The sequence below is a fragment of the Kogia breviceps genome, chromosome 17 (assembly GCF_026419965.1).
Source record: "Kogia breviceps isolate mKogBre1 chromosome 17, mKogBre1 haplotype 1, whole genome shotgun sequence".
Classification (NCBI taxonomy): domain Eukaryota; kingdom Metazoa; phylum Chordata; class Mammalia; order Artiodactyla; family Physeteridae; genus Kogia; species Kogia breviceps.
In genome coordinates, this window is record NC_081326.1 from 50,345,723 (window position 1) to 50,360,118 (window position 14,396).

The 14,396-nt window shown below is 37.7% G+C and overlaps 1 protein-coding gene across 2 annotated transcripts in view; it reads right to left on the minus strand.

The window, feature by feature from the left end:
• Positions 1 to 14,396, minus strand: part of RSPO2 (R-spondin 2) — a 161,558-nt gene that overhangs the window by 73,379 nt on the left and 73,783 nt on the right. For both annotated transcript variants that reach the window (XM_067017957.1, XM_059042858.2), the window contains one exon: positions 13,435 to 13,623. In XM_067017957.1, coding sequence (XP_066874058.1) covers positions 13,435 to 13,623 — 189 coding nt within the window. The remainder of the gene's footprint in view (positions 1 to 13,434; positions 13,624 to 14,396) is intronic.

Genomic DNA, 14,396 nt, shown 5'->3' on the forward strand with positions numbered 1-14,396 from the left:
ATCTATGACAAAGGAGGCAAGAATATACAGTGAAGAAAAGACAGCCTCTTCAGTAAGTGGAGCTGAGAAAACCGGACAGCTACATGTAAGAGAATGAAATTAGAACATTCCCTAACACTGCACACAAAAATAAACTCAAAATGGATTACAGACCTCAATGTAAGGCCAGATACTATAAAACTCTTAGAGGAAAACATAAGCAGAACATTCTTTGACATAAATCACAGCAATATCTTTTGAATCCATCTCCTAGAGTAATGGAAATAAAAATAAACAAATGAGACCTAATTAAACTTAAAAGCCTTTGCACAGCAAAGGAAACCATAAACAAAATGAAAAGACAACCTACAGAATGGGAGAAAATATTTGCAAATGATGCAACCGCCAAGGGATTAATCTCTAAAATATAAAAAACTCATACCACTCAATAACAAAAAAAAGCAAACAACCCAATCAAAAACTGAGTGGAAGGGGCTTCCCTGGTGGCGCAGTGGTTGAGAGTCCGCCTGCTGATGCAGGGGACACGGGTTCGTGCCCTGGTCCGGGAAGATCCCACATGCCACGGAGCAGCTAGGCCCGTGAGCCATGGCTGCTGAGCCTGCGCGTCCGGAGCCTGTGCTCCGCAATGGGAGAGGCCACAACAGTAAGAGGCCTGCGTACCGCAAAAAAAAAAAAAGAAGAAAAATGAGCAGAAGAGCTAAATAGACGTTTCTCCAAAAAAAGACATACAGATGGCCAAAAAGCACATGAAAAGATGCTCAACATTACTAATTATTAGAGAAATGCAAATCAAAACTACAATGAGGTATTACCTCTCACTGATCAGAATGGCCATCATTGAACAGTCTACAAAGAATAAATGCTGGAGAGGGTGTGGAGGAAAAGGAACCCTCGTACACTGTTGGTGGGAATTTAAATTGGTACAACTGCTATGAAGAACAGTATGGAGGTTTTTTTAAAAACTAAAAATAGAGCTACCATATAATCCTGCTATCCCACTCCTGGGCATATATCTGGAGAAAACCATAATTTAAAAAGATACATGCACCCCAGTATTCACATAAGCACTATTTACAATAACCGAGACATGGAAATAACCTAAATGTCCATAGAAAGATGAATGGATAAAAAAGATGTGGTATAAAGATTTCCCTGGTGGTACAGTGGTTAAGACTCCACACTCCCAATGCAGGGGGCCCTTGTTCAATCCCTGGTCAGGTAACGAGATCCCACATGCATGCTACAACTGAGAGGTCACATGCCACAACTAAGGAGTCCACCTACCGCAACTAAGACCCACATGCAACCAAATAAATAAATAAATAAATATTTTTTTTAAGAGTATGACTAGTAACAAATATTAACACAAAAAGATGTGGTATACTTATACAATGGAATATAAATCAGCCGTAAAAAAAGAATGAAATAATGCCATTTGCAGCAAGATGGATGGACCTAGAGATTATCAAACTAAGTGAAGTAAGCCAGACAGAGAAAGACAAGTATATGATATTGCTTATATGTGGAATCTAAAAAAAATGATACAAATGAAATTATAAACAAAACAGAAATCGACCCCCAAACATAGAAAACAAACCTGTGGTTACCAAAGGGGAAAGGGAGGGGAAGGATAAATTAGGAGTTTGGGATTACCATATGCACACTACTATATATAAAACAGATAACCAACAAGGACCTACTGTATAGGGTTAGGGTTAGCACAGGGAACTATACTCAATATTGTGGAATAAATTATAAGGGAAAAGAATCTGAAAAAATAGATATATATGTACAAATAGCTAAATCACTTTGCTGTACACCTGAAACTAAACACTGTACATCAACTATACTTCAATAAAGACATGTATCATTCACGCACAAAAAAAATTAATAGAAAAGAATCACCCAATTATCCTCATTATCATCAATGCTGGCTCATTAAAAGAATTGAAAAGGGCTGTCACTTGGTCAGTAGTAACCTATCAGGTTGCTCCATTATACCACCACCTTCCTAGATAATGTTTAGCGTTTCATCAAGAAATTTGTTTATCTTTAAATGATTTTGAATGCTAAAAGTAGTTAATATAAATGTCTTCGTAAAATGCAAAAATAGTTTCAACTTTTAGCTTACCTGTTCCACAAATTTATAAAGTGATCCCTCTTTCAAACAAATTGAAAAGCATTCCAGGAAGCATATAGCTCAGGAACAATGAACATGTCAGCAGACACATGTTCCAGTATCAACTCCACTACCAGATTTTGAACAAGTGATTTAACTTCTCTAGTGATTTTACTTGCTTCTCACAGTCATGTATCTACTTCATAAGTGGTTGAAAAGACTTAACCAGAAGGAAAGTGCTAAATAAGTCTTCATTATTACTAGTAAGCACATGGTGTCTTTCACAGAAGGGCAGCTAATGTTACTGAGCTCTCCCTCTTATGCTCAGAGACCCCAGCCACCTGGGATATGCCCCTCATCCAATTCATACATATTGAGTCCCTATTAGAACGCCAAGTTCTTGACTAGCTGACCTCAGCCAATTAAACTGTGGAGCTGGTGAGACCAAGCTTTTAGATACAACCCCCTAAAACTAAAATCAGTTGGCCAATGTTTTATCCCAGTCATAGGTGCATCAAAATATAGCCAGCTCTCTTGCAGAGATGGCTTTTATTGAGAAGAAAGCATAAGAATCGAGAGACTCAGTAGGTAATCACATCTCAATTGTCTTCTGATAAGGGGACAGGAGGGCCACGGTTTGTGGTTCCTCTAAGGAACTATTCTTTAACCTTATCAAGCTCTGGTCAGGTTATTAACTGGCTAGGAGCAGCTCTTTCAATGTCAAGCCACTTTAGGACAATAAGCTTTCTCCAGCAGGCAGTAACTTGTTAACCTTCTGTAGAATGGCCCCCAAGGCAAGGTCCCTCTTCAGGGAAGAAACCAGCTGAAGAAAGTACTCTTTCAAAGAATGCCAACTGAAAGTGAAGACCTTACCCCTACCTCCACCCCCCCCAAAAAAAAGACAGATTCTAACACTTATCTAATAATGTGATTTTTGTTATTTTCTTCTCTCCAAGAGAGGCAGAAAGGTACGGTTAAAGAAACACAGGAATTAGACTCAGCTCTGCTTCATACTGTGTGTCCTTGGGTAGGCTTCTGAACCATTCTGAGCTTATCTTTTCAATGGTAAAACGCAAATATTTATCTGCGACATAGAATTGTTAAGAGAATATTGGAATAGCCATTCCCACCCAGAGTTTGAGAAGAGGGGCTAGGCTGAAATAACAAAAAGCAGTGATTTCTGAAGGCATTCAGAATCCCAGAATGTTAGAGCAATGGTTTCATAGACTCCCTTAGTTTTTACACTGGGGCTCAGAAAATGAGGCTTACCCATTGTCAAAGAGTAACTTAGAATACCTGATAATCTCCATTCTTGAGCCAGCTGTAGACAAAGCCAACAGAAGGCCCCTCTCTGCCTGAGTAGTCACCATGATCCTGCTTTTCTGTCAGTTAACACTCCCCTGCTCTTCCCTTCAAAGTCTGGTCCAAAATAAAGGTTTACAATGCTTCTACTCATGTAGAAGCCACATTTCAATCAGAATCTTTTGTCAAAACCTTTATCCACAAAATCAAAACATAAGGGAATTAGATTCTAAGATATCAAGACACAGTTATAAATTAGAATACCATATGTGCCAGAATACTTGGAATCTTAGAGAATTAGGAAGGGGGAGTTATGAGAAAGTAAAGGAGGCAGAAAAGGGTGCAGCAGAGAGCTGGGAGCATTAGAAGCCTGACCTGACAGCCAGGGTATTCTACCATGGTCAGCTTAGTAGAGTCCATATCAGACATATGATTAGTGATCTTGATATTGATAATTAATGAGGGACGTGGGGGAAAATACACATTTCTTCACAATATCCTAATATGCTTAGAGGATACTAAAATGTGTCTTTTACTAAAGGCAAAGCCTTCTACTCCCGAATTAGCGACAGATAGAGACAACATAATTATTAAACTGTAGCAGTAATTCCCCAAGTATAGTCTCTGAGCCAGCCACGGCAGCATTACCTCGAAACTTGCTAAAAAGGTAAGTTCTAGGGCACCACTTCCGACCTACCAAATCAGAAACTCTAGGGGAGGACCCAGCAATCAGTGTTTTCACAGATGATTCTGATGCAGGCTTCAGTTTAAGAAGCACCTCACTTTACTCCCTTGCTGCCACTAGAGAATATTCTAAAACAAGTAAAGCTGCTGACCAGCTTATGGATTCTCCGTCCTCATCTTCCAGGATTCCACTCTCAAACTTTATGTGCCAACCCTCAGCTGACTGTCTGCTATGAATGTCCTTTTCCTTCTTGCTTTTACTCACCCTACCCCTCCCTTTGGGATCGCTTCAGATAATTATATACTCTCTAGAAACTCTTAAGACTCAGCCATCTCCAAGTGCACCTTAGCTGACATCCATGGGTTCCCTGAGTACCCAGTGCATCGCTGCCACGATTCTTACCACATTGTATTTCCTTGCATTTTTTTCTAAAAACACACATTTGCCCCTGCATAGTGTAAGAAAGGTATGCATTAAGTGTTTGCTACATTTATATGCTTTATTAATCAGTCTAAACTATCTCCCAAATTATAGCGTGCCCTCTCTTTCCTCACCAGATAAATACATACTATTAGCACCGGGAAAACTACCCAAGTACCCCACTTCCTTGACTGTAGTGCAACCTCTACTCCAAAATAAAGAATATGATAAGCTCCTTCAATGATCCCTAATCCATTTGCTGGTTTGCTAAAGATCAAACCTAATGGAAAATAGCTCTAATACAATACATGACTTAGAACATTTCTGGTTTCTTTTAAGTATAATCAGAATAGTCCCTAAATTTGAATATTATTTTTAGTTGGAGCAGTAACAATCATTTATCATCTCCAGGTTTCCCATCAAGGTCTCATCACTGGCACTTTCACACATCATGCTCATCCATTTCCTCTGGACCTCCTAACTCTTCACTACTGACTTAGCTACCCAGGCTAGATGGTGAAGGAAGGAGAGAATATAATTAAGTTACCCAATTCCCATACCCTTTCATGACTGTTCTCACTTAAACATTAACCTCTCCCTTCTCTTACCTCTCTTATAATTATGTGACACACCAACCCCATTTGCCTGTGTGCTTCAACAGCAGTTTAGGTAATGGTGCTATATATTCCTGTTGTCTAATTCTGTATCAGTTTCACATGCAACCCAACTGTGTATTCAGTCAATTTGTAAGTATCTTCTAAATAAAGACATTCTTTAGTTTTATTTTACTTCTCCTGTAATCCCACAAATACTGAGGTTTGTTTGAGGTCTGCATCTTCACAGATCTTTAAACAATTATAAAGACCTTATGGTACTCAGAGTAATTATATAGGTCCCCTTATTTGTAGTTCACAATTATCCAGATTTGATTTAAAACATCTTAAACATATTTCTGTTAATTCTAAATACCTTGATCTTTTTTCAAATGCATCATCACACTGCATGATTCAAGAATGGCAGGGGTTTCCAAAAGGACTCAAACTTGCCAGGCAGTAATTCTTTAAAAACACCTAAACACTGATCCTGGGGTTCACAAATTAAGGGATGGTTATACTTAACTTTGAATTTTTGTATACATTCAAAATTCCTAGTTTTTAAACCTATGTCTTTTCATTTCAAAAACAAACTATAGTATTCTCCTGGCCCAAAAGACATTTCTCACAAAGTGCCAAAACAAGGGCAGAATCATAAAATATAGCAGAGTGAAAACAAAAGTAGCAAGTTCACTGGACACAGAACTGCAAAATTTCATTTCCATAATTTTTTGCTTGCAAATTATTTTTTTTAAATATACTGCCTCTGGCAAGACAATTATATATATTATTTTCTTTTCCTTTCTTTTTTTTTTTTTTTTTTTTTTTGCGGTACGCGGGCCTCTCACTGCTGTGGCCTCTCCCGTTGTGGAGCACAGGCTCCGGACGCGTGGACTCAGCGGCCATGGCTTACGGGCCCAGCCGCTCCACGGCATGTGGGATCTTCCCGGACCGGGGCACGAACCCGCGTCCCCCGCATCGGCAGGCAGACTCACAACCACTGCGCCACCAGGGAAGCGCTATTATTTTCTTATACATAAAAAATTTTACTAGTCCATTTTCTTTCACTTCAGTGTATTTTTGATCCCCTTCCTCGTACATGACTAAAACAAAATCCTTGACTAACATGAGGTACTTTATAGATTGCTGATTAAACAACTGTTTAATGCCCGAGGCTAATTTCCTCACTTAGCTTTTGGATCCTATGTTCTTCTGTCTCTTTAATGATTTTGTTGCCTTAATCATGCCTCTCTTCCTCCACCACAACTGGCTATTTCCCATTCAAGTCTCCCTCCATCTTACACGCACACACGATTTCCTAATTTGTGAGCCTTCGAGCTATCATCAGATACTCTTTTGCAACAAGCTTAGCAGGGAAGGGAAAGAGAAAGAGGGTCTACAATCACCTGGCTGCTTCCCTAAGACTCAATGTACTGCCTGAAACCGTAACAATCAGGATAGCACTCCAACATTAACAGTGAAACAACTCCCATCGAGGTCAACAACTCTTGTTTAAACAGTACAACTTTGACATTGACCCCTTGATACTTCAAGTCTTCCTACTTGCTTCTGGGACATCATTCTCTAATTTTCGATTTTCCTGGTGATTCTGTCATGACCTCTGCCACAGGCTTTTCTTTCCTTGCTGTAAACTGTCCCCATTCTTCAGGCTTCAATCCTCAGAACTCTTTCTCTCTCAGCTGATATTCTTTCCTTCTTCCCAATAATTCAGTTCAGATCTCCCTTGACGGCTCCAGACCCTTACATCTAACTGCTTATTGGGTATCCTCCCCAGAATGTCTCATACTTCCTCAAGCTCAACATGCCCCAAACCAACCATTCTCCACTATCATGATCTTTCTCTCCAGCAAATATGCTCTTCTTCCTATATTTTGTACCTTGATAAATTCTACGCTCCAGCTCTCAGGTCAAAATCGTCAGAGTGATCTTAATCTCTCCCTTCACTTTTGGCTAACATCCTCCAATTGGTTATGAAGTCTTACCGATTCTTCCGCAATATCTCTCTCCACTCCTCCATTCCCACTATAACTATCTTAGGTCATTTATTCATTCAGATATTTACTGAGCACCCAGGGTGTGTCAGACACTATTCTGCATAACAAGAGCCTGAACAATACAGACTAAAAATCCCTTCCCTCTTGGAACTTATGTTCTAGTGGGAGAGATGAATAAAACAGATAAGTAAAATATGCAGTGTGTTAGTCAACCATAAGTGCTAAGGAAAGAAGGGAGGGAAGGAATGAGTGAAGGAGGGATAAAGAAGAGAAGGAAAAAAAGGAAATATTGGAATAGAGAGGTTAAAATTTATATAGATTGGCCAGGGAGGGTCTAGTGAGAATACAGCTGTTCTCATTTTTTTTTTTTACCCAGAAGATTGATCTTTCTGCCGTCATTGCAGACTCCCCGCTAGCCCATCTTCCATGCAGCTAAAAGAAAAATATTTCCAAAAGCCGTAGCCTTTATCATTCCCTTACTTGTAGTGCTTCATTGACTACTTGTGGCTTTCAGGATGTTTCTACTACCTAAATTTAGCACATAAGGTCTGCAATGACCGAGTCCCCACCTAACTAGCTTTTTAGTTTTCTGATTTTACAGTGGAACTGCACTCAACCACCTGCATCTTACTTCACAATGAATGTTTTTCTTGTGCATCTCCATACCTTTCCATGTGTTTTTTCCCCTTTTTTTCTACCTATAATACTTAATCCTAATAATTCTGCAAACACCTACAGTTTTTTTTAAGTGGCAGCTCCTTCATTGCTGAAATCCACCCAACCATTAGAAAGTGCGTTTTACTTAGTTGGTAACTTCATCCATAAAATAGAAACACCATAATCTACTTTCCACACTTATTTGAAAAACAAAATGAGAAAAAGTACATTTAATAGAGTAGCTGGCACAGAATGGAAGCTAAATAGTTAGCAGCATTTACCACATAATACACTTTACTTAACTATCTGTCTTTCCACTAGACCAGGATTTCTCAACCTCAAAACTACTGACATTTCGGGCCAGATAATTCTTTGCTGCAGGAGGCTGTCCTCTGCACTGTAGAACGTTGAGTGGTACCCATGGCCTTTGTCTACCAGATACCAGTAGCACACCTCCACTTGTATTAACCAAAATGTCTCCAAACACTACTAAAGTGTTCCCTAATGGGCAAAATCACCCCTGGTAGAATGTCACTGCACTATGCCATAAGCAACTCAAGGACAGAAACTAGTTATTATTGTATCTCCAGGTATCTAGTACCAAAGTCAGCACATAGTAGGTGCTCAATAAATGCACATCAGTAAAAACCACAATCCTGACACCTAGCACCATAGATTAATTTTACCTATTTTTGAAAAGTATGTAAATGTATATATTATTTTATAGCCTCTTTCACCCAATGTTATATTGTGAGATTTATTTATGACACTTCATGTTGCAGTAGTTCATCTCTACTTCTATATATACTTTTTAAAATACTCTATTGTTTGGACATTGGAGTTGTTTCCAATTTGTAGCTAGTATGATTAGTGTCATCATGAATAATCTTTTATATGGTTTTGGTTACAAGTCAGGGTAGCAGTTTTGTTGAAGGAGAAAGGGGAGTGATTGGAAAGGATATAATGAGGGTTTTGGGGGTACTGTTAACATTTCTTCTTGAGTGTTGGTAACATACATGTGTCCACTTTGTGATAATTCATTGAACGCTCCATTTATGATCTGTGAACATATTCTGTGTTATCCTTCACTTGAAGTTTTTTATTTATGTTACTAAAAAATAGTTGTGCAATTAGAGGAAAAAAGAAGGCCAAGGATTCTGGTAAATATTCTGCAATGCCAATATTCATGAGAAAAATAAATGTTTACCTTCATTTGTATCAAAGAAAAGCATATTAAAACAAAAAAATGAATTTTATCCTTTTTGTCACTAATCCCCAGTGTTGATGAGATGCAAGGGAAAATGTCTGCTATTAGTAAAGACATGAATGAGTACAACTTTCCCAGAAGGCCATTTGGCAATATATATCAAAAGGCTTTAAAATATATATTATGCTTGTATCGCAATTATATCTCAGTAAAGCTGGAAAAATATGCTATGTTTAAAAGTTTATCTTATGAAAATAAATCAGAAAAAAATGTGTAAAACTATACATGTGTGTATAAGCAAAAGAATCTATATACAAGGAACTTCTTCATATAACTGCTTATAGTGGTGAAAACTAAAAGCAAATTTTCAACAGATAATTAGCTAGATTATTATGGTATATCCATTCAGTAGAAAACATGCAGTCATTATTAATGACATGAAAAAATGTTCATAATTCATTAAATTAAAACAAGTTACAGGGCTTCCCTGGTGGCGCAGTGGTTGAGAATCCGCCTGCCGATGCGGGAGACATGGGTTCGTGCCCTGGTCCGGGAAGATCCCACATGCCACGGAGCAACTGAGCCCGTGAGCCATGGCCGCTAGGCCTGCGCGTCCGGAGCCTGTGCTCCGCAACGGGAGAGGCCACAACAGTGAGAGGCCCGCATACCGCAAAAAAAAAAAAAAAAAAAAACAAGTTACAAAACAGAATGATGACTCATCTGTAAGGAAAGAAATACATAAATATGCACAGAAACAAAATGTCAAGAACAAAAGCCAGAATATTACTCAGCCATAAACAAGAACAAAATAATGCCATTTGCATGGATGGACCTAGAGATGGCCATATTGAGTGAAGTAAGCCAGACAGAGAAAGACAAATATCATATGATATCGCTTATATGTGGAATGTAAAAAAAAAAACAAAAAAAAGATACAAATGAAATTATATACAAAACAGAAATAGATCCACAGACCTAGAAAACAAACCTATGGTTACCAAAGGGAAAAGGGTGGGAAGGAATAAATTATGAGTTTGGGATAAACATATGCACGCTAATATATAAAGTAGATAAACAATAAGGACCTACTGTATAGCACAGGGAACTATACTCAATATTTTGTAATAACCTATAAGGGAAAAGAATCTGAAAAAATAGATATGTATGTATAACTGAATCACTTTGCTGTACACCTGAAAGTAACACAACACTGTAAATCAACTATATCCCAATAAAAATTTTAAAATTATCTAGAGAAAATTAGAATTCCTAGCTAAATTTAAATGTTAATCTGAGCAATAAATATTATTGTATATATATACAGGTGTGATTATTTAGAAAAAAAATAGAAGCCAAAATGTTGAATTTTGTTATCTCTGAGTAATATTTATTTTTGTTTTTGCTTTTTATTTTTTTAAAGTTCTATGTACCTTCCAAGCTTTCTGCAGGGAATATGTATAACAATTTTTAAAATTAAGCTTTTTCGTGTAAATGAGTTTATCAATGAATGAGAAAGAAAATGTGAGAGAAATCTCACCTAACAGTATCAGAGACAATGGCAACTCAGTGTTGTATGTTTTTTTCCACACTATGCCACAAATGATTAGTGAATTGGTTTTTAATAAGCATGTTTGAATTTTATAAAATCCACACTGTGTGGACCAAGAAGCCAACCTCAGCCAACATTTTATAGAGCAAGTCTTCCTTTGGAAGAAAGGTTTCTCTTTACAATGAAATCCTACTTTAGTGATTAGGAAATAGATGAGCAAGTTTCACTTAGAGAATTTTTTAAAGCTACTGTTGCTTGAAGTATAATCTTCTCTACTGTCTAGCATTAATCTTCTAAAAGAAAAAGTCAATATGATTTCAAATTCTAAGTTTGTGACAGCTTTTCCGATTTAAATCTGTCTCATCATCCGTATGGAATACAAATAACAATGCAATATATTTCAAGCATCTATGAAAAAGAGCCAATATTACTAAGAATGAACGTCATATACTGAGAATTAAGAAATAATTTTCCACTTTCACTTTGCTTCACAGGAGCCTTGTTAATAAGCACTTCTCGCTTGTACCGGATAAGTAATGATTTCTAGGTCAGTAAACTGCAACATCGATTGCATTCACTTACAATAAGTATAACCATAGCAAACCCGTTTTCACATGTAGATTCTCTTTCCAAGGCTGATTTACAGTCATTGTTCTCCTCTCCATTTCTGAGAAAAGGGATCAACTTAACCAAAATGTCTGTGTGAAGCTCTGCCTTGGGGTATCTCTCTAAGGAAGACCCTGTTGATAAGACTATGAGGTATTGCTGAATGGCCACCCATTCCAGTTTGCCCAGGACAGCCCTTCTTTACACCCAGTGTCCCTGCATAGTTATTAACAGCAGCCACTTTCAATCCCCAATGTCCCAGATAGAGTAATAAATTATATGGTCACCCTACTGTCCATACACAGTGTGTAGAGTGCTAGGCATAGAACTTGGAATAAATGCCTGGAGCTATCTACACTCTTATCTTCCTTGTGCACTGATAGTCTGGAATAAAAAATGCACAGAATATTCATGGGCTCAGATCCACCCACCCCCCCATAGGTGGTCTAAAGCAATCTGAACAGGCATCCATTTCAAGATAGACACATTCTCCTATGAAGGTTCAAAAACTCTGAGTATACACATTACTAGCTAGCCCAAATCATACATCTTAAGGATAAGGCATGATTTAAGGTATTTGAAAAAAATGGCCAATCTATCGATACTCTGGGGGAGCTGTACCCCTCTAGTTATTAATCCAAACAATTCCATAAAATGGAAGTCCACACGAATCTCCTCTAAATCCATATGTTCCTATCTTGCTAATGGCAAAACTATTCACCTAGTCACCTTAGCTAGAAACCTTAGTATCAAATTTGATTCTCTCTTTATTCTGTGAAATTAGTTACTTACTAAGTCTCATTGATCCTATTTTAAAAGTCTCTGGAATTCATTACCCAAAAACCTTTCATCAGAACACAATTTCTCATCTGCAATTGTTACAGTAGCCTTCTCCAATTCATTTCCTGCACTTCTGCAAGAATTATCTTAAATAAAGCAACTGCTTTAATTCACTGTCTGCTCAGAACCCTCATATAACATCCAGACTTCTTAACATTGCACTCAAGACCTTTATCATTTGCACTCAAGCCTCCCTTTTCATCTTCAATTCCAACCACACCTCACACTAAGCAGCTACTGCTCAATGGTTCTTCAGAGATGGTACTGCTCCCCTAGGAGGTGTCTGGAAATTTTTAGGGACATTTTTTATTGTCACAGTGATTTGGGGGAATGAAGAAGATTTAACAAGCAAGGACTAAGAGTGTTAAATGTCCAGCAATGCAGGCCAGTTGCCTTGCCAAGATGCCAATAGCGTCCCCAAAGGAGACTTCTTGTTTCCCAAACACATTATTTTTACAAACGTGTCGCTTCTTCTTCCCAGATTCTATATAACCTTCCTCTACCAGTTCTGCCTTCTTCCAAAATAACATTGACCTTGGATGATAAAATTCAAACTCTCTTCTTACCTAAAGACCTCAGCTGATCTAATAGTCATGCATACAGTGTGTTAATTGGAGATAATTAAATCACTCCCATAACACACCAGTTGCCTGCTGATCTAGTACTTAGTGTATTGAATTATGATTAAACATCTTACCCATCTGTCATTTCATTCCATGTTCCCCTTTTTTCTCCTTCTATCCCCTAAAATTTGAGCTCCTTAAAAAGGGGGATATTCCTTTGGTATCTTACTCATTTTTTTAAACTCCAATTTTTACCATTTACCCAGAAGTTAAGAATAATTATATAATGAGAAATGACTTTTTGGACTAAAAGGTAAAAAATTGTGCTTGCATTCCTATGTATAGAATGCCATTCCCTAATAACCTTTTTGTGGTTGCGAAACTTAGAATACTTTGAAGTAAACTAAATATTTTAGTTATACCTTTTATCAGCAGTGGTGCTTTAAATTCATGTATTAAATTACAGATTAGACTAATTCAAGTATTACAAACTCAAGTATAATAGAAAAAGAAGATACAGACACTGTGGTAAACTCAAGAGGATGTTCCCAATATAAAGGTATTTCAATCCCTTTATTCTTTGATAAGTGCTGAATGAGTATGCCTTACAAAGATCTGCCTACCATGCTTGTGTTTGAGATACATGCTATGAAAAAATACTTAGGTAATCTTAAAAAAAAGTGTGTGTATACAATATACTTCTATACAAGAGATAAAGTAAAAGTGTTCTTGTACCACCCCACTTATTTTTTTAAGTTTAAGCTTAAACTATTTCTGTAGCATATTAAAATTATACTCTTTCTTAATCAAAGTTTTCAACTAACTCCCCCTAAGTTGCATAAACAATAAAATAGGGTGGACAAAAGTTGACTGCTCACTTGCACATCTGTTCATATCTGGGGCTCGGTGTCCATAGTACCCGGATGGGCAGGAATGCAGGCACTCTCCATACTGGCGCATGCCTTCTCTTCGAAGAAAGAAGAATAACTTCTGTTGACATCGGCTGCACCCATTGTCCTTTGAACAAGACAAGCATCCCTTGCAAATGGGATTTGATACATAACTAGCTGTAAACGAAAAAAGACAAAATACATTTAAATATGAATATGATCAGACTTCTGGTCAATGCAACATGATGAAAAGACAAGTGTCTCTTGTCCTTTTACTTTAATCACATAGAAATGCTAAACAAAATAACCCCTGCCACCCTCCAAAAATAAATGGTTAATACACAACCAAACTTAGAAACAAAGAGGAAACCCAGAGACAGAGTTGAGGCTGGAAGCTCAAACTGAATGGTTCATGGAGATGCTAGAGCAGACAGAGACAGACCTCAGGGCAGGGTCTTGAGTCCAGACCAAGAAATATGCATGTAGAACCACGTTGCTATAAACTTGAAACTAACACAGTATCATAAATCAACTATACTTCAATATAAAAAAGAAAAGAAATACGCATGTAAATAGCTGATGCTTGTCTCTATGGAGACTGGAGTTGTAAAGGCTTGTGTGTCCATGGAACAAGCACTAGAAGCCCCCACTCCAGCTGGCCAGAGAAGAGGTTTCCAACCCTGGATTGGGGCATAGAGGACGTGAGCACAGGAGAGAAAAATATAACCCATAAGAGAAAGCTACCCCAAATCTATGAGACATCCAAGTGTGGTATCCAAGTTTAAATCATTAACGTAGTATGGGGTCCCTAAGTCAAGAGGTTAACATAAAAATCTTGCCCAGATCCAGCAAAATCCACAAAGAAAAAAAGTATGAAACAACCCTACAGAAACTTTCTACAATCCTGAGACCCGGGACTTTCGTGGAAAACCACCTTAACATCAAAATGA